At 38.1% G+C, this 21009-nt stretch overlaps 1 protein-coding gene across 12 annotated transcripts in view; it reads right to left on the reverse strand.

The window, feature by feature from the left end:
* EYA4 (EYA transcriptional coactivator and phosphatase 4) overlaps window positions 1-21009 on the reverse strand; it is a 311548-nt gene that overhangs the window by 41418 nt on the left and 249121 nt on the right. For 5 of the 12 annotated variants that reach the window (XM_015074333.3, XM_027056851.2, XM_053222225.1 and 2 more), the window contains 6 exons: window positions 17674-17766; window positions 13125-13191; window positions 11727-11869; window positions 11441-11584; window positions 8535-8614; window positions 4434-4617 (listed from right to left, as the gene is read on the reverse strand). In XM_015074333.3, coding sequence (XP_014929819.1) covers window positions 4434-4617; window positions 8535-8614; window positions 11441-11584; window positions 11727-11869; window positions 13125-13191; window positions 17674-17766 — 711 coding nt within the window. Of the gene's footprint in view, window positions 1-4433; window positions 4618-8534; window positions 8615-11440; window positions 11585-11726; window positions 11870-13124; window positions 13192-17673; window positions 17767-21009 lie in introns of those variants that run through there. The other 7 variants (XM_053222228.1, XM_053222229.1, XM_053222223.1 and 4 more) reach the window with 3 other exon arrangements.

Raw genomic sequence — 21009 nt, forward strand, 5'->3', positions numbered from 1 at the left:
TAGCTTGTATGTGGAATGCCGGTATAATTTCAGAATCCTTGCTTTAACCACTAGGCTACCCTTCCTCCACCAAACAGCAACAGATCCTCCAAAGAGGTCAAATTTATCTATCTATCAAAAGAATAGATAGACTTTATACAATTTCTGGGAGAGTGAGGGCCAATGAATTCTTTGAAAGATCTTCATAGCAAAATTGGAGGTCTTTCAGGGTGTGTGTGTGGAATCTGGGTTCCTACAGATAACCACCCAGGTAGAACTGTACGAGCCTCTATATCTTTTGAAGGCGCTATCCTTTCTTCTGATAAAGGGTAAAACCAGGAACTTGAGCTCCACTGGTCATTAAACATTTGTTGACACTTTTTTTTTTTTCCTAAGAGAAAGCTGTTAATTCCAGTGTCTCTGCCAAATTTCACTCAGGTAATTGCACTAGGGAACTTTAGTGCTGCAGGTAGGGAAAAGGCGAATTGTCAGAGAAGTTAAATGTGGTCAGTCCTTTCTATCTAAATCCTCTTGTTAGCTTCCATTAAATAAATGAGCACTTTACTTTCCTTCCTGTTCTTGTGTGAAGTGCCACGAAGCTATGGAAATTCTACCGAGTTCTGCCTAAGAAACTGGCTTCTTTTCAAAGAGTGAAGTGATCTTACTATATCTTTTACTTCTCTGAAGCAATTGTAAAGTTTAATTAGCTAATGTATTGCAATGTTTGCCAAGGTCTCAGAGTAAAGGATGATACTTTTACAAATTACTAATTATATTTAATTTTATAGATGGTAGTTTCTTTAAATAGACTGTCAAACTGCCTAATAAGGTAAAGTCAATAACTGAATGCTATTTGCAGTTTCCAAATAACATTAGTCGTTACCAATTGCCATAGGCTTTTTCTTGGGCCAACGCTATGTGTGATGAACAATTATTCTTTAATCAGTACAGAAATGAATAAATGCACCTTCCAAGTTTTAGATATTTAGATCCAACCTAATTCCATTTAAGTTTATCCCTAAACCACAACAACCAGCCGTCTTTTATAGAACATCAAGTATGTTTCTATTTTAAAAATTAGAGAAGTCAACAGTACATGATTTATGAAAAAATGTGGATGTAATTGTTAGGGCTCTGTTTTAACTCCAAAATGCAGCACTGGTTAACGGGAAATACTTTTCATACCCTCGAACTAAGTACCTCAAATTTCATCAATAACGAATCCCACAGTTATCAACTTGTTTGCTTTTTGGATGCATGCCAGATCTGAAAAGGCAAAAATCAAACTTAAAACTACCTTGTCTGAAGGTCTGGGATCACAGACTCCCCTAAAAATCCAGACATGTATATTCTTTTAATTTTGGTTAAAAGAAGAATATAATTAAAGTAAAAATTATTTCTTCTTTAAATATAACAGCAAGTCTGATAAGATCTGAAAATTATGTCGAACTAGATTTGTTGGCATTAGCAATCAATGGAAACCTGAAGAAATCGCACCCTGATAGTGAATATGAGAAAGTTACATGTAGATGTGTCATACCAAAGTCACACATTGAGAACATCTACATGCTTGCATTTAGTATTTAAATATAAATAAAATAGCTATTCTGAATATTTATTACTTTTTAGTTAATGGAAAGTATCCATCTGTGTCTATCCTACAGAGAAAACTCTTGTGATAATACTGAAATTAGAGCTAAATCAACCTTTTACTCAAAGTGTTATCCAGTGTATATGTATTTAAAAACACCATAGTTTTCACTCATGGTGGTTCTATTGTAGTAACACAGTCTGCCTGGTCCTGTCTATCATTCAGTCTCCAGGATCTTGATCATCAATTACTTCTGTGATTTTGTTTTTGAACACAGTCATCCTACCCTGTTCTCCCCACACACTTAACTATTGAGAAAAGCCTTTCCCACTGTGATAAGATACCTCCTTATCTAAAGTATCTTCACTGTCTGTGAAGCAAGTATTCTGAAATCACTCATTCTTTAAATTAAGGTCATATTCTTGATGAAATGCAAGTACTGACTCAAAGAGGATAAGGACAGATTTAGATCATGGGATTTAGGCTGAAATGACGTTCAAGTGAGTCAGGCACGGAGGCATAAAATTTAAGGGCTTTGAGAATGAATGTTTCCTTCAATTTTGTACCTCCGGTTTTCCTGGCTTTACCTTAGTCCTGGCCCTGCACGGGATATAACTACTCAGAGAGGCTGAGGCTAGATGAAAAGCCTCAACGGGAGCCTTAAGGGGACAAGGACCAGAAATTCAAAGGGGCTGTGTGGTCACAGGAGAAAGGATCTAAAGCGAAGATAAGAAAAAAGAAACTGAAATATAGAGGCACCAAAGACAAAGTTTAGTATACATACTAGACCATATTCCCTCAGATCCACAGTTAGATCAGAGACACTATTTTGAACAGAGAACAAAAAAGAAAGGATGTCACCATTTCATCAATTCACGATATAAGCATATGTTGGCTGTTCCTTAAAGTGTCAGCTTTATTTGAACTTCTTGTTCAAATTAGTTTTCTTGTTAATATTCCCTTTTCTGACACTCATACAATATTAATTATCTGCTTGATATTTGTCTTGTTTATCAAATGGAAGTTAAAGGAATGCAGAGAGCTCATTCCTTTAACAGTAATTGAAACATCAACAGTAATTGGTTCCTAATAGGCACTCAATAAATAATTGTTAAATGGCCTTAAGTCTTCTTGGAATCACTGGTCCAACTAGAAAGAATTTATAGTGTTGTGCCCATGTTTCCCTATTTTCTTTCCCTTCCAACACTGGATGAAAAATAAATAGAGATGAGCCTGAATCCTGCAAATAACTGAAGTCAGAAAAAAAAAAAAAACCTTGGACATACTAATGGTGTTTATAAAAGTTCTTAACTTCATTTTCCTTACTGAATCTTGATAGTTCTTTATATATTCTGGATATAAGTCCTTTAGTAGATGTGTTTTCCAAGCACTTTCTCCAAATCTGTGGCTTGTCTTTTTATTCTTGGACAGTGTCTTTCAAAGAGCAGAAGTTCTTGATTTTATGAAGGCTAGTTTCTTTTCTTTTAGAGATTGTGTTTTTAATGTACCTATAAAATCTTTATGTAACCCAAAGCCACAAAAATTTCCTCCATGTTATCTTATAGAAGGTTTATAGTTTTAGGTGTTTTTTTTTTTAATGTTTGTTTATTTTGAAAGACAGTGTGTGAGCAGGGGAGAGAGACAGAGGGAAAGAAAGAATCCTAAGCAGGCTCCACACCGTCAGCAGGGCTCCATCTCATGAACCATGAGATCATGACCTGAGCCCAAATCAAGAGTCAGACGCTTAAACCCCTGCGCCACCCGGGCGCCCCTACAGTTTTAGTTTTTATATGTATTGTATGTATGTGGCATGAGTTACGAGTCATGATTCTGTTTTGGGGTTTGCTTTTTGTCCTTGCTGTTATTGTTGTTGCTATCTTTGCATATGGATGTCCAATTGTTCCAGCACCAGTTTTTGAAAAATAAACAAAATCCTTTATTTTCCAAATGCCTTTTGCACTTTCGTCAAAAATCCATTTTCTAGTGTATGTACATGGGTCCATTTCTACAATCTCTATTCTATTCCATTGTTCTGTGTATCTATCCTTTTGTCACTACCACACATTTCTGATAACTGTACTTTCTAATGAGTCTTGAAATCAGGGAATGTCAATCCCCAAACTTTGTTCCTATTTTTCAAAATGATTTCAGCTACTCTAGTTCCTTTGCCTTTCCTTGTAATTTTAGAATCCTCTTGATGATTTCTCCAAAAAGTCATGCTGGAATTCTGGATAGGATTACAATGAATCTTTATTAAATTTGCTTTTAACCTTAAATACTTCAGCTGCATCAGCAAATTCAAGTTTGGTAGCACTGCAGATCAGCTTCAGACAACGGAGAATACAGTGGATTTTAAGTAAGTGCTAATCAGACAAAGATATTAAACTACCTACTAATATCCTACAAATCCTAGGAATGTAGGAAATGTTCACTGGCTAGAGCTACTGATGACTCACCGAGATGAAGGAGTGACACAGTCTCTCAAGCTTAAGGGAAATATGATCAGTTATACCCCAAGAAGATAGTATTACAGCTTTTCCAAGTTGTCAAGATCTTTACAAAAGAAAGAATATCAGGCAAAAGGTTCACTGGCCTTTTTGTATCCATATCCATAACACACACACACACACACACACACACACACACACACACACACACAAAGTCATTTGAAATTAAAATCTCTTAGCCATCCACATCTAAAAGAAGCGTTTTCTGAAATGCCAGAAGAAAAGCCTCATCTTATATAGTTGTACTGGCACAGATTAAACATCAGTATAACTATATCAAAACTTTCAGCCTTGCTTTTGAAAAATGTTCTTTTTCTCCGTATTATTAGACACAGCAAAACATAAAAGTATTTCACCTGGATGAAGATCTGTACCTGGTTGGCTAGTCAGGCCCGGAAGAGATTCCTGCAACTGATAGGTTGAGGTCGAAGATGATGTGCCATCAGCTGTGTTATTTGATGTCATATATGCTCCATACGTTGATGCTGAGTAATACTGTGCATACTGGTTTTGGCCAAAGGCTGTGTAGGATGGATAATCCTGAAATGACAATTGAGACATGTGTGCACTTGAAAGAGAAGTTACTCCTGGCATGCTCGAAAGCAAAGCAATCACTATCAACTGAAAGATTAGTGTTCGGCTCCGTTTGTTTCAGAGTCCACGGTTTTGAGGGGATTCTAGCGAGTGCACATAGTTGTGAATGACCCTGCTGGTTTTGCGAACCAGGTCCCGCACATAATTCTCCATCTTCCTAAAGGTTGCATATTGCTTCACTTATCTGTAAGTACTTATCCAAGGATGTACATCATAAGGTCTTATGTACTGGAAGAGGAGAGAAGGAAATGGAATGAATTCATATTCACAGCAGTTCTTACACATCTTTTAATATCACCAGTAAGGAGACAATATGACTGCCCTTCTCAGCTTCCATAGGGACCTCAATCTGCATTACTGTGATTTCTGTTACCCTTCTAGGTTACTCTTGATCATTATGCATGAAATAAAGAGTAAATAAAAGCAAATGAATACTAGAGTTTTTTACCCAGCCCTTTAAAGGCTATTGCATCTAAGGTCTTGACTTAAAAGTCTGAAGTGAGGTTTTCAAATATTTAGTTCGCTTTGTTTGTTACAGGGAAAAAAGAATTGGATCAACTCCTCTGACCTGCTTTTTATTTAAAAATCCTAAGAACCTTAAAGTGATCTAAATAATCCTTCAAAATCCTTTTTACATATTAAGGTAACACATAAAAATTTGTTGCACTATTGGTGTTTAATGTATCTGGCATGTTTTAGCCCAAATTGTTATCAGTGATGACAAATCCTTTGTCACGATTAAGATTTCGTAGTACACGTTCCTAAGGGAACAAAGTCCACATTTGATGTGGTTTCCCCCCGCAAAGAAGAAATTCTTTATATAAAGTAAATATGTGTATAAGCAAATATGTGTATTATCAAAAGGATTAAGTATAGTTGACCCTAGAACAACAAGAGTTTCAATTGTGCGTGTCCACTTACACACGGATTTTTTTTTTCGATAAATAAAATACAGTACTACAAATGTATTTTTTTCTTCCTTCTGATTTTCTAAATAACATTTTCTTTTTTCCTAGCTTATTTATTGTAAGAATACAATATATAATACATATAACATATAAAGTATGTGTTAATCGACTGTTTATGTTACCAGCAAGACTTCTTGTCAACAGTGGGCTAAATTTCAGTTAAGTTTTGGAGGAGTCCAAAGTTATATGTGGAGTTTTGACTGTGTCAGGGGTTGGTGCCCCAAACCCCCCATCAACCATGTTGTCTGGTCCAACTCTAATATGGCAACACACTAAAAATCTATTTGTTCATTTCAGGACCTGATGTTCCCTCATTGCTACCTGTAAACCAAGGGAAAAAAACCTCTCAGCAATACTTCGACAACATAATTTCTCAGAGTAAAACGTGTAGCTAGTACTTACTTTGTGTCAGGCACTGTTCTAAGACTCTAAGTCGATTTACTCATTTATTCCTCACAACCACCTATGTGGTATTTTTACCCCATTTTACACTGAAGGGGACGAAGGCACAGAGTGGTTATGTGACCTGCTCAAAGTCAGACAGCTAGCAAGTTTCAGAACTGGAAATGGAACCCAGAGAGGCTGAGGCCAACATCTGCGTGCTGAAGCTCCCTCTAAGGCTGCGAAATGCCCATACGGGCAGATGAAATTACAGGAAAGGTCCAGACTACTAGCTTCTTGTGCCTAAAACGTCTTTTTATACTCAAATGTATTTCAAAGATCTTCCCATCTCTTCATTTCCTCTACTGTCACCCTAGTCCAAGTGACCGTCACTTCCTGTTGGAACCAACGGACTGTTTTTCTAATTTGTCTCATTTTTAGGTTTGGCTTTCTCCAAAGTGCTGGAAGCCAGAGTAGTCTTTTCAAAACATAAACTTTATGATGCTATTCTCCTGCTCAAAATCCTTTAATAGCTTCCCATTGGGCTTGGAATAAAATTGAAATCCCTTACTGTAAACTACAGAGCCCTACACATACAGGGAGGGCCCTGCCTATCTTCACTTCAAGTAAGTTTCCCCATCTGCCCTCATGCACAGACTAAACCCTACCCTTCTTTGAATTCTCTAGCACACTAAGGATTTCACCTCTCAGGAGTTTGGTACCTACCACCTCCCATGCCCAAACATCCTGGCCCTCCACCAAATTCTTAGAAGCACTGGCCTGAATGTTGCTTCTACAGGTACGTCTTCCGCAAAATCCTCCCTACTCAATATTAGATTCCTATTAATATTTTTTAATAGGACCCTGTTCTGTCTCCTCGCGCTTTTCAATTCTATATTATGTGTTTATTGGTTTATTGTTTGCTTCTCTCAGTAATTAAGAAGCTCCAGGAGGCATGAATCAGGTCCTATCCACTCCTGTCCCCTCTTACATGTCCCCAGCATATAGACCAGTTCCTAATACCTAATAACTACTCAGTAAGTATTAACTAAAATAATAGACTGGTATTCCAACCATGGTCCAAAATACAGGTTATGTTATATTGGAGCCACTGGATTTAAATTTTTTCAGACAGTACTGGATCTATTTTATAACATGAATCTGTCTTCTCCTTTATCGATCTTTTTTAAATCCTCCCAAGCAGAACAGAGAAGTCTTTCTTTCATGCATATATTTCTATTAGTATATTCATTATATCCTACCCTCTCTGTTCATATTATTTTCATATCTGTTTCTTTAGAATTGCTTCCCTCCAGACAGCAGAGAACAAGGACATTACTTTTGAAGCTTCAATGCCTAGTCAAAAGTCTAAAGTATATAAATGTTAAAAAAAAATTTTTAAAGTCTAAAGTATAGTAAGTGCTCAATAAACGTTTGCTATATCAATAAATAAGTAAAATGAGCTACCTGGATTCTGAATATTTTTAAACATAAAATAGGCATGCTGGCTTTGATGTTTCATGTTTTAAGAAACCATTTTCCTAACTAATGCCAAATTAAACAGTTTAATTCTATCAAAAATACTATTTTTCCACACTGTTTAATAATCATGATTTCTGTTTTGCCTTTTGTTACGTTAATAAAAATTAAAAGAAGGCAATTAATATAATTCCTTCAGTAAATCCAAAGAGCCCACCTGTGCAATAAATTAGATTTTTAGAATACATAAAAAGCCCAAAAATTACGTTAGAGTAAAATAGTGTATTGCCTACCAAGGAGATCAACTACCCTTGTATCTCAACTACTCTGAGCATGACTGAGAACAAAGGAATAAAGACACAAGATTCTCAAGTGTCATTACAGTCACTCCTCAGAAACATTCATTCTTCTTCCACACATAATTCTAACAAACTAGATTTCAAAACTCACAAAATACTAAAAAAAAAACAAACAAAAAAAAACATAACTAGGAGGGGGACTAAGGACTGCTAGAGGCAAGCACAGTGACAAAAACAAAAGAATGACAGTTGTCAGGAAAGTAGGAATCAAACGTTTATTAAAATGAATCAGAACTAAAAGAAAAAAAAATCCAAGAGGCATTTTGTTCAATAACAAAGATTTTGGATTAAAAATGCCACAACTTAATTACTGGTTGTAATTCAACCTCTTCATTAATATTCACAATAACTTGAGAAAATAAAATTATGTTTGGTACAGCTTAAGATAATAGGAAAATATGCAATAAATTTTGCAATTCTATGCCAAATGGTTAAAAAAAAAATCACTGTTTAAAGGTTTAAAGGGCAAACTTTTAGCAACCAGAAAACCTAAAATACCCAGATTAATACAGATCCCAAGAATTCTAGATATCTAATTTTTACTACTTGAAATGCCATCTTTACTTTAAACACAGAAACCTTTTTCTAGGAGAACACGCACTTATATGACAACCTACAACTATTCTTTGGAAATCTGAAAGATATAAAAAGTCGAAATACAGAAAAGCTACGATACCTGTTGTGAACCACTAAAGTTCGTTGAATTGGAAACTGAGTTATTTGCATAAATAGTCGATGATGGGGCAAAACTAGAACCTAGAAAGAAAGAACAAATTGCATTTAAAAAGTATTTCTTTGCAAAATAATAAAAACCTTTCACTTTGCAGAATCCAATGAGAGAAATCTATTTTAAGTTTTGTTAAGGCAACGAAATGTGCAATTTGAAGTTGAAAGATTTATAAGGAAAAATGTGCTTAGTTCTATCCCTCTTGTGACAACAGTTAAAGTCTTTGGTACAGATGTCTGCTGGACTGAACAGGAGCATGTGGGAACAGTCTTAAGGACAGCAGCTAAAGACATTTAAAGGTTAAATATCTAGAAGAGCAGAGGTTCTCAAAGAATAAAATATTACACAGAGTAGTTCTAGGAAACTACTGGAACTTTCAAATGGTCATACCAACTGCATACGCACAAAAAACCATTCGAGTTAAACATCTGGATAGGGTTAGCTTAGGAAATAAACACAGAACCCACTGAGAATTAATGCTTAAAGCAACCTGTCTTTTCTTTCTTCCTATGTCCTTTCCTTAGAACCAAGAAAGATGTGAACTAGGGCTTACACTCAAGCGAGAGCTGCTCATGCTGCAATCACCTAATGTTCGGAAGCCCCCTAAAATTTTACTACAAGGGGTGCCTGGGTGGCTCAGTCGGCTCAGCATTCGAGTTCGGCTCAGGTCATGATCTCATGGTTCATGAGTTCAAGCCCCATATCGGGCTCTGTGCTGACAGCTCAGAGCCTGGAGCCTGCTTGGGATTCTGTGTCTCCCTCTCTCCCTCTCTGTTCCTCCCCTGCTCACGTTCTGTCTCTCTCTGTCTCAAAAATAAATAAACATTAAATTTTTTTTTTAAATTAAAAGTTTACTACAAGGTCAGAAGCTTAATTATTTTTTTTTTAAATTAGGGAAAAGCCAGTGTAATATCAATTTAAAGATTATTTTTTAAAAAATATGTTCTATGGAAGGGTGCCTGGGTGGCTCAGTCGGTTAAGCCTCTGACTTCAGCTTGGGTCATGATCTCACGGTTTTTGAGTTTGAGCCCCACGTAGGGCTCTGTGCTATCAGAGCAAAACCCCCTTCGGATCCTCTGCCTCCCTCTTTCTCTGCCCTGACCTGCTCTTGCATGTCTGTCTCTCAGAAATAAACATTAAAAAAAAATACATGTTCTATGGAACGTACCTGTGAAGAAGTAAAATTAAAGACTACTGACACAGCTGATTGTTTTCTTAATTATTTTTTAATATCTATTTATTTATTTTGAGAGGGAGGGAGGGAGGGAGGGAGGGAGAGAGAGAGAGAGAGAGAGAGAGAGAGAGAGAAGAAGAATAATCCCAAGCAGGCTCTGCACTGACAGAGCCCAATGCGGGGCTCAATGTCACGAACCGTTAAGATCATGACCTGAGGGGCACCTGGGTGGCTCAGTCGGTTAAGCGTCCGACTTCAGCTCAGGTCACAATCTCGTGGTCCGTGAGTTCGAGCCCTGCGTCGGGCTCTGGGCTGATGGCTCAGAGCCTGGAGCCTGCTTCTGATTCTGTGTCTCCCTCTCTCTCTCTGCCCCTCCCCCGTTCATGCTCTGTCTCTCTCTGTCTCAAAAATAAATAAACATTAAAAAAAATAACTAAAAAAAAAAAAAAGATCATGATCTGAGCCAAAATCGAGTTGAACCCTTAAATGACTGAGCCATCAAGGCGGCCCTGATTATTTGTTTTATCATCGTAATTATAGTATTATGTAATTACCACAAACTGACCTGGCCCAGAATACCTAATATGAAAGCATTTTAGAGGGTAAACGAGAATGTATTCATGGTCACTTTAATACTGCTAACTGAAGCTGAGTGGCTCACTGTGGCTTTCGACTGTGTGTAACTATATTTCTACCTACATTCTAGGTAAAAAGAGATCTGCCACTTTAGCTAGAAAGGTCTAAGTAATTAATTTCACTGTAGCCGATGAACTGAAATTTCAATAGTAGTTGATTAAAATATGTTCTTGTAGCCCCAACTGTATCACTAACACTATGGACAAAATGATGGAAACAAGCTTTTAATGTCTTCCTATGCCACTAAAATTCTTTCTGCACCTACTATGTACTGATTAAACATAGAGGCAAAATTAAATACTTGTCTACGGAGGATTGTTTTCGGGGGGAGGTGCAAATTATATAAATATTCCTATTAAGAAATACAGTGTTAATCAAAAGGTATGTAGGAAGGAATAAACTCCGCAATCATTCAATGGTACATAGGACTTAGGAAAGCGCTAACCCAATTTTAAAGATAATCGAACAGCATTATGTACGTAAAGAGTACTGTCATGAATCTGTGAATCTCACTTAAGTAGATGCCAAATGTGTGACTGGCATGAGTTGGAGGCTACTCTGCTTGGGCCTAGTTTTATGCAACTTAAATTAAGTATTTAAATTTGGCATGGGGCACGTTGCTTGGTGCATATTCAGTTACTGTCATTGCGTTTTTTCCTTTGTATTTGTCTTTCCTGATGTGAACAGCAGTGCCAATTAAAACCATTTTCATGGGGGCGCCTGGGTGGCTCAGTCGGTTAAGCGTCCAACTTCGGCTCAGGTCATGAGCTCGCAGTTTGTAAGTTCAAACCCCGCGTCGGGCTCTGTGCTGACTGCTCAGAGCCTGGAGCCTGTTTCAGATTCTGTGTCTCCCTCTCTCTCTCTCTGACCCTCCCCCATTCATGCTCTGTCTCTCTCTGTCTCAAAAATAAATAAACGCCAAAAAAAAAAAAAAAAAGAAAAAAAAAAACACCATTTTCCTGGATGCATCTTCTTAGACTGAAGTCAAGGAGTCTCAGTCAAGGAATTCATCCTCATATAACATGTTTCCTGTGTGGCTACTCACCTGGCATCTGGTAAGAATAAGGCGTCTGGCCTGGCTGGGGGGTAGAAAACCCCGGACTGTAACTGAGGCACCCACTCTGTAACGGGGACTGAGTCTGTGAAAGTCCACTCTCTGTCTTGATCCCTGGCAACATCACGCCCAGATCTGTTTGGGAAATGCATGTGCAAAGCATTTCATTAGTCAGATGACCCTACTTCTGAGTTGTAGCTTACATCAGAATATATAACCACTGGCCAGCAGGATTGCCCACTCATAACCAAAGGAAAAGAGAGGAGATGTGAAATACCGTAAGTGGGCAGGCTGTAGGGCTGTCCTGTCTGTGAGTAGGCTGTGTAGACGGCTGGCTGCTGCATCCCCGAATACTGAGTCTGGCCTGCATAGGCAGTCATTGTTTGAGCTGCTGGTGTAGAAAGAATGTGTGGATAGGGCCTAAATATCAGAAAAATAGCATTACTGTGGCAACAAAGACTGCACATTAATTCAGACAGCTTAGATTCAGTGAAACCTTACAATAGCCAGGAGGTAATGCCCTTCTTTATCCGCAATACAATTGTAACAACAAGGAAAGGACAAGAAAGAGTCTGAATGCCAGGAGCCCAGGCTCTGCGACAAATCAGTCTAATGACTGTGGACAAATAGTTTCAACTCCCTAAAGACCTGCACCTCACCTACGAAATGAGAAATTGGGAGCAGATATTATATCTGAAGTGTCTTCCGGTCTGTAATTCTTATTTATATCTGAAATCGTACTCCAGTGAACGTGCACACAAGGGAAGTGGAGTACAGGCCAGTGAATATGCTCCTGAGTATACTTCTACTCAGTAGGAGTGAACTAATGTTATGCAGTGGATACAAGAGTCATCAAAAGCCCTACCAAGAACTCTCTACCCAGAACTGGAAATCTTAAAAAAAAAAAAAATGAAGAAGGAAAGAAAGGAAAAAGGGAGACAGCTGCTTCCTGAAAAGAAATGGAATGCCATTCCCTTTATCATGCCAATTTTACAGAATGCTCCCAAATGGATAGCCAAACACCAGCCTCTGTTTAAGGTTATTTTCTGTAGCTGCTACAGAAAATAACATTTGAATGTGTGGGAGTCATGGATCCAATCTCTTCACATATCTGGCTGATTATAACGGAGTTCAGATATACATTTAACATTGCTCAACGTGACGTGTCTACCGTTGTCTTCAATAAGCTGACTACTTTTGTTATAAAAACAATAGAGCACGTTATTCAAAAATACGGTTTTTAGAACTTGAAATCCCGTGAAAACGATGTAATGATCGAACAAATTATGGAGTGCTAATGTCTGAATAAAATGTAATCTTGTTAGAGTTTCCTGAAGCTACTCAGCATTTTTTGCATGTTCATTAAGAAATCAGTGTTTTCTAGTTTGAGCTTGATGCCTTTCCTCATGGTATATAAATAACCAGAATTAAGGAAAATTGTCCGGAAGAACACGAGTAGATCTCTATTTCTAGATTTGTATCGGATATTTATCTATAGGTCTAATCCAGCCAACTAGTCTATCCAAATTTCTATCTATTCAGCTATCTATAACACATTTATGTAGATGGACATAAATGGATCCCAATTTCAAGTTATGTTGTGTGAATATAGATGAATAAAGTTAACCCTGGAAAATTCTTCTAGCAAATCTGAAAGAATCTATTGACCACTTACTTGGAAGGATATAGCTGTGGGGAGTATTGATGCGCTGATCTGGGGCTGTAGCCACTACTAGTTATTACTGTAAGACACAAAAACCAGTGCAAAAAAAGTTGCTTCATAAATACGTTTCACTAGGATGAAAAAACCAATTTGAAGACATTACTGTGCTAAAGCGATGTTTCTTAAAATTCACACACTTTCTAAACGGAAAAATTTCATTTTCTAAACAGAGACAGATGCCTAAACATCTTATTCTAATTGAACGGTTTCAAGTTTGTTGTAAGAGAATGAAATTAATTCTTGTCACAAACCCTTTCTCTCTGTCACTCTTCTGCTCTCTCACATCAGTAGCATCCTCTTTTGTATGCATACGTATGAATAATTATCTTTGGTTACAGGTACTCAAGTTCTCACGATGTAAAAGTCCATTTTTAACGTTTACAAACTTTATGATTTAAATTCCAAATATACGACAGCAACGTACTGCTCTTCCTCCACATTTGTTCTACTAAAATTTTAAGAAAAACGCGAAGTCCCAACCTGCATTTTGAAATTGTAAAACACTATCATTTTCTATTTCCTCTCCTTGTACCAATCGCAGGAGTAGTGAGAAATGCCGAGTCCGAGATTTTCAAGTAGTAGTTGGAATATGGATAGAAAGCGTGAGTGATAACGCGCCACTTCTTAAGAAACACGTTTGCAAGGTACGGCAGCCATCATATTTACAAATATATTCTCAACTACCACAGAGAGTACGCTTTTGGGAAGAACGTCAAGGTGAATGTTGGGTCCTATTAACGCTTTGTCCCAAACTGGAATACATTCAGAAGTTTGGAAGTTTCTTTTTCCTTTAACCATCTGCCTTGACTAAGACAGATGTATTGCAAATACATGGACTCCAAAGTGTTCAGGCAGGTCCCTCAGAGCCAATCCATACTGGGCAAGTACACAGAGTGTCTTTATTAGGCCATCTGCTGTTCATTCACTTTTCAAAAAGATTAAAGTAGTACACAAGGCAGCGCTGGAATTAGTTTAGTCTAATCAATCATGGTTATACTTCAAAGTACTATGTCCCTTCTAAGTTGTTCATAATAATACTGGAGCTAAACTCTTCGAATTGTAAAAGTGACAAATAGGTTTAGGTTGCTAACTATTTTATGAAACATGATCTATTTCCATATCCAAATGCTATTAAGTACCCTTGTGATCTGTCATTTCATAAACACGTAGGATTGAATATATTTAAAATGCTATTTGGCCTGTAAGCTCTGAGTATGGAAAGTATATTATAGTTTTCATAGCAATCGTGCAGGAAGTATGTTTTCAAAGATACTATGAATCATTTTGGAAAATCATTGAATATGACTAGAGGTGTGTTGTGTTCTACCAAGCAAACTTTAAGTGAACTAGCCATACGTATTTGAAAATAAACGGACCAATGAACTATTTTCTACTTATGTATTAACATAAAGGCATTAGCATTAGGCTGCCTTGTGTAGGATGTTAATGTGTTGATGTGTTAATGTCTCTTCATGTTTAAAACTTTGAAATCAATTTCATGAGAACAAGTTTGTTGTTGTTGTTGTGTCGTTGTTGTTGTTTTACCATACCACAGGCACTAAATGTATATTACACAATAGCAATAGTGTTATTCCACAGAAAATCCAGTGTGATTAATTAGCTCACAATAGTGAACGCTCTGTTTGGCAAAAATAGAGTTAAATGAGGCATAACTCCATGTGTTTTTGTGTCTTATTTATGACACAGTGCTTTGGCACACTCAAGACTTTACAGTAATCAGTTCTTCTCAAGATTGTAAATCACAAGGCTTTTCCGAAGGGACATCAAATAATGAAAAGAACCATTCACCACAGCAGCTTTTATAAAATGAGCTGAAGAGCAAAATTATTTCAGGAAAAAACAAAACCTCCCATATATCTGAATGAATCTGAATATACAGGATGCTTCCACCCTCGAATGAATGAATCTAGACAATCATGAAAATAATGTACCCATGCCAGTGTCAAGACTCAACCTTTGAAATGTCATAGTAATGTCTTTATATTCACTTTCTAAACAGAATGCAAAACCGTTGACTCAGAAAACTGACACGTTCACATAAAACTTGGAAAGCTGGTGCTTCTTAACTAAAATTGACATATGTATTCTAACTCATGGATCTGCAGATAACAAGAAACAACAAAATGTGGCTAAAGTGGGGTGAGATTATGCTGACCAAAGTAAAGTCCGTTTCTCCACAGGGCAGTCTCGTCTCCAGTAGGGTTTCTGGAGATACCGTGTACAGATTTGGGAGACTTTCCTTTTATTCCCCATTGTCATTTAATTAATTAAGAGACATTACCCAAAGCACTCGGCTCATCATACTTCATCATTGCTGCACATAAAAGTAAGGAACCTGCTTGTTTTCAAAATGTCCTGAGAATTAATTACAACAAATTTCTATACAATATTACCAGATTCTCAGAGGGTGATGCAAACAATTTTAAGGTGTTACTCTAATTACTGTGACACCTTAGATCAGTGACTCTCAATCGAGTGGCCGATGGGGAGTGAGGTAGGGGGGTAGGCAGGAATTTTGCCTGCCGGGGGACATTTAAAATGTCTGGAGACATTTTTGGTTGTCATACTGCCATTCTGGGATAGATGATAGGGGTGTTGTTGAACATCTAACAATGCAGATGACAGATCTTCCACTAAAAAAAAAAAAAAAAGTTAGCCAAATTTTTAATAGTACTGCTGTTGAGAATCCCTGACCTGGAACATTGTCCAAAAGAACCTGGTCTGTGGTGCTGGAAATATTCTATATCTGAGCTGTTCAACGTGGTGGCCACTAAAAGGTCACATGCAGCTATTAAACGCTTGTAATGTGCCTGGTGTGACGAGAGACACAATTTTTACTTTTAAAGCCAAATTTTCAATAATTTACACTTAAATAGCCACATATGGCCAGTGACGACTGGACAGCACAGCCCTGGATAATTCTTAAATGAAAACTGGCAAACTATTTGTAAAGATAATGTGACTGAATTTTAGACAGGATGACTGTTTACAGCACTTTTGTTTTCCAGTTCTGTATTTTCCAATGAGGTCTTCCAGAAGTCATGGCCAGACTGATCAGAACACTGTTCTGTACTCATTTATACCAGTGACCAGCTGGGAGGCCTGGACCGTCTGGCCTTAACCACCTTTAACTTATCTGTGTCTCTGTATTCTCGCCTATAAAACAGATCAGAGACCTCCATAATTCTTTCTGGAGCTACCATTGTACGATTTTGTCACTTAGCTTTCAATTAGCTGGTGGTATACTATTTGAGGATGTCAGCAATTAGTGATTCCGTTCCTTTCCCTAAAAATGTGTTCAGAAGCATTCGCTCTGCAAAAAGTTTACAAGGGATATGGTAGGTGAACAATAAAGAATGCTAGAGTAAGCTGGTATCTATCTATCTCCTGGGAGGCAAGTGAATTGCTAGAAGGGATACAGATTAGCACATGTGAGTTTCTATGCAGACTCTATGAATTATTACCTCTCTCTGTCTGGGGTACTAATATTTATATGAATACCTGGTAACTGCCCCTGATCTGTGTGTGAACAAATGAACTGGGATCATCTGTATCTATAAAAATTAAATGCATGCTACAATGATATTATACTCAAGGATATACCTCAACTCTTTTCACATAAAACCTTTGTACGTGAGAATATGGATAAAACATAAGACATCTTACAGTCGAATAACAGAATCAAGATGTAATTACCACAGATACTCTTCTAGGTTTACTGTTCATCTTTGTGCTATTCAAGTTCCTCCTCAGGTTTAAAAAAAAAAAATCCTTTCACCGGATCATAAATTAAACAAAATAGCGGAACTTAAAAATCTTTAATGAAGTCAACTTAATGCGCGTCCTTTGGGCCCACCTGGGAGTTATCAGGTATTTATATTTAAAGGGATTGACGTTTAAAGACACGCTATTGTTCTCTTTGAAGCACTGAGTCAAAGTAGTGCTCTCAGGCTGGGTTCTAATGCAACCAGCATGTGTCTTCCTGCAGCCCATTAACCTTTAATACTTGTCACTCAGCTGCTTACACAGGAGGATTTTTTTAAACCCGGAGAGGAAACAAGGTTATTTAGAAGGAATCAAATGGATAGTTTTACATCTCGAATGTTGGGAGAGAAGGGGGTTTTTAATGCCATTTAAATGGACAAGTTAAGGGAACAAAGGCAACTATTACAACCTAATTATCAAATTAAACACTGTATAAAATAATTACAAAGGGAGCCAGCTCTGCCTATTTCTAACAAGAACGGCAGAGGGTTGTCTTGCTGGCCACTGAAAATCCAGCAACACGATTCCAGACAGAATTTTTTAAAAATATACAGGGTTGCGACAGTAAGTTCTCAAGAAAGTAAGCCTCTTGCTAAGTTTGGAACAGTCCGCATTCTCAAAACTCCGCTTTGGTATTTATGCCGCGTGTTCGCTAGGAAGACCATGTGTATGTACCCCGATGTGTACGTAGCAACACATGAGCTTAAGGCTTTACCTGACCCAGTAAAAGTGTCAAGGGCTCCATCTCCAGAGGTGGTGGCCGCTTCACTGCTGTTCAAAGGCTCTGTTTTGACTGCAAGGAGAGACACTATGTAGAAGAATAAGTACATGTGAGTTTGAATTCTAAATTTTTATCAAAGACGCTGACTGTTCCACTAGTGGTTTTTCACGCTACCATGGGCATGCAAGAGAAAACTTGAGAAGTCGATGAGGAGAGTTTTGTTAATTTAGCTTCTAGAAAGTGGGCATGCATTTATAGAAGATTCAGTATGAGAGTCCTCTGCCTAAGCTAGTTCTCTCAGATCCGGTTTTTCAAGGCAGTCAACCTTGAACAGGGAACCGGCAGTACACTTATTTGCATGTGTAACTCACCTAGGCACACGCTGGGATTACAGTCACAAGACAGAAAAAGGGAATCACAGTCTTCAGCACATTTCATCCAAATCATAACAAAGAGATTTACTAGCTTATATTTTATTCTTCCCGAGGAGATATTAAAAAGAAGAAAAAAAAAAAAAGACTGACTGCCTGAGAGGACAATGGAGGCAAATGCAAATACAGAAACCATGGACCTGTTCCGGTGACGGGTGGAAAATGAGGCACTCAATAAATTTCTGCTCTAAAAAATACTAAAGAGTCCTAAGATGTTGGGCTTTTTATTTTAATGGTATAACAATTTTTATTGCATTACGGAGCTAAGCAGAGAGACAGAGATAATTTCTACAGCAGCAAGTAACATCTTCTGAAAACCCTTTAATGTGTTATTTCTACTTTGAAGTGGTGTGTTTGGCCAAAATCTTCACTTGGGAATGATGTAGGCTGGCATTTAAAATTGTCACTACAAGATGCAGTGAGTGGGGGAGGGGAGCCGTGAAAAAGCCTCCACCTGTTTTTGTCACACCATATTTTCCCTTCGTGGGCAACGCTCTGCTACATAGATCACAGCAGCAAGGGGGATAAACTAAATGATTTTCTACTTAACACCTCTTATGCTTCCTGGTCATAAACGGGATGATAAAGTGAAAGAAGTTAGAAGCAAGCAGAAAACTATAGAGAAGAAAACTGAAGACTTGCCACCCAAGAGCAAACGTGACCAAAAGAATAGTGGGGTCAGAGCGTCCCCATCAACCAAGCCAGTCAGCAAAGTTACTCTGTTAGAAGAGCAATTAACTGATGGAGAAACATGCAGTAACGATTATGCTCTCTTTTCACACGGACAGAATGGACCGGACCCTCCCTCAGTGAGCCCTGAGGTTAATTTAGCATCCATGATTTAATAATATCATGAAGATCTGACGAAAGATTCAGAGGAGAACTGCCAAGGTCGGAATGAAGAAGTAAAGAAATCTGGATTACTTATCCCAGCAAAAAGGAAGTGTAAGGTCGACCCATTATTCAATAGCAAAGATAATCTAGGAATTAGTGTCTAGTTACTTGTAGGATGATAAATAATGAACTGGTGGTTAATACTTTACAGTAGTGATTTGTGGAGCAGTCCATGTACATTATACTCGACTACTAATTATATTGAACACAACAAAATTATTTACTACTACAAAATCATGTGTCAATAGCTTGCTGTGTGCTAGACCATTTACACGTAGCTAATCGTTAAAACAACTCCCACCAATGTGAACCACTTTCTCCATTTCCCACCACAGGAAGCTGCTGAAGGGCAGGCTCGAGAGCTTGCATACGTTCTACTGCAGGAGAGGAGGGAGCTAAGATCTGAACTCAGGTCTTTTTAGCTCTACATCCACAATCTCTCCACCATAACCAGCTGCCTTCCTTTAGGCATGAAAATGGCATAACTGTTCCCAGCAGGGACTCTTTACAAAGGCTCCGAGAGTGATAAGAACGGGGTTATCCCCTAGACAGCATACTTAAGAAAACTACGTTGGGGCGCCTGTGTGGCTTATCCTGTGAAGCGTCTGACTTCAGCTCAGGTCAAGATCTTGCGGTTTGTGAGATTGAGCCCCCCCCCCCCCCCCCGTCGGGCTGTAGGCTGTCAGCACAGAGCCAGCTTCATACAGATACTCTGTCTCCTTCTCTCTCTGTCCCTCCCCCACTCACATTTTCTCTCTCTCTCAAAAATAAACATAAAAAAAAAAAAAGAAAGAACACTATGCTAAAAATGAAAACTGTGAGGCACACCTCAGTGGCTCAGTCGGTGAAGCATCTGACTCTTGATCTTGGCTCAGGTCATGATCTCACAGTTTGTGAGTCTGAGCCCCGCACAGGGCTCCGCACTGATGGTGTGGAGCCTGCTTAGGATTCTGTCTCTCCTTCTCCCTGCCCCTTCCCTGCTTGTGCGTGCTCCCTCCCTCTCCCTCTCCCAATAAGTAAATAAACTCTAAAAATTAAAAAAAAAAATGAAAAATGAAAACTGCAAAATATGGGAATACGCTACTAAAGTATGGTTTCCGTTTCTTTCTCACAAAATCTTATAAAAGACAATGAGCAGCCAGTTTGAAAGCAGATAAAAACAGCACACACTTCAAAGATACTTAACCATGCCGGGTGCTGTTGCTGTGCCTTACAGATATGAACTCATTTCTTTCTCATGACAATCATATGAGGTAGATAATATGACCATCTTACTTCTTCCAGATAACGATACTGAAGTACACAGTAGCTAAATAATTTTCCTATAGTCACACAGCTAGTAAGAGCTAGAGTTCGATGGTTTCGGAATCCAGATTCTAAACCCTACTGCCGGACAGGAAGCACTAACTAATCGAGAATCCCTTTCATCTGTATGATGACCCACCCAGAGTGTGACCTAGACGGATGTAAAGCTCTCTCTGCGATGCAACGTCCACTTGTGACTTCTGACAAAAAAAGCAGAGTCCGAAGCCTTCCTCAAAACTCATACAAGAAGACAGTCTCTCGAAACTTCCAAATTCTAATACTGGCTAATTTCCTAAATCTATAAATAATACTTGTAAAATAGATAGTATTACATATTTGTGAGTAGAGGAGAAAGGAGCAGAACGTGAGCTGGGTCTACGAAAGTAGTCCAGGAGCCAGACACAGGGATTAGTTATGTTACTGTGGATCCCGACTTTGTATTGATAGTGATTATAATGTCCTCAATTTGAAAGTTTCAGATGGTCAAAGGAGAAGGAAGAAAAGGGAGACAAAGAGTTTGTGGTTGCATTCATTATAGTGGAAACATCTCTCATTAAAATTTTAAAGGTCTGCATTTAGTCAAAGACAGAGAAGTTTCAATTTACTGAGAAAAGGCATCCGTAGAAAGTACATGAAGTAAAGCGTAAATGTCAAGGTATGTTCAGTGTACTAACATGCATGGGTTTTAAAGCAATCACTC

Source organism: Acinonyx jubatus, chromosome B2 (genome assembly GCF_027475565.1).
Source record: "Acinonyx jubatus isolate Ajub_Pintada_27869175 chromosome B2, VMU_Ajub_asm_v1.0, whole genome shotgun sequence".
Taxonomy (NCBI): domain Eukaryota; kingdom Metazoa; phylum Chordata; class Mammalia; order Carnivora; family Felidae; genus Acinonyx; species Acinonyx jubatus.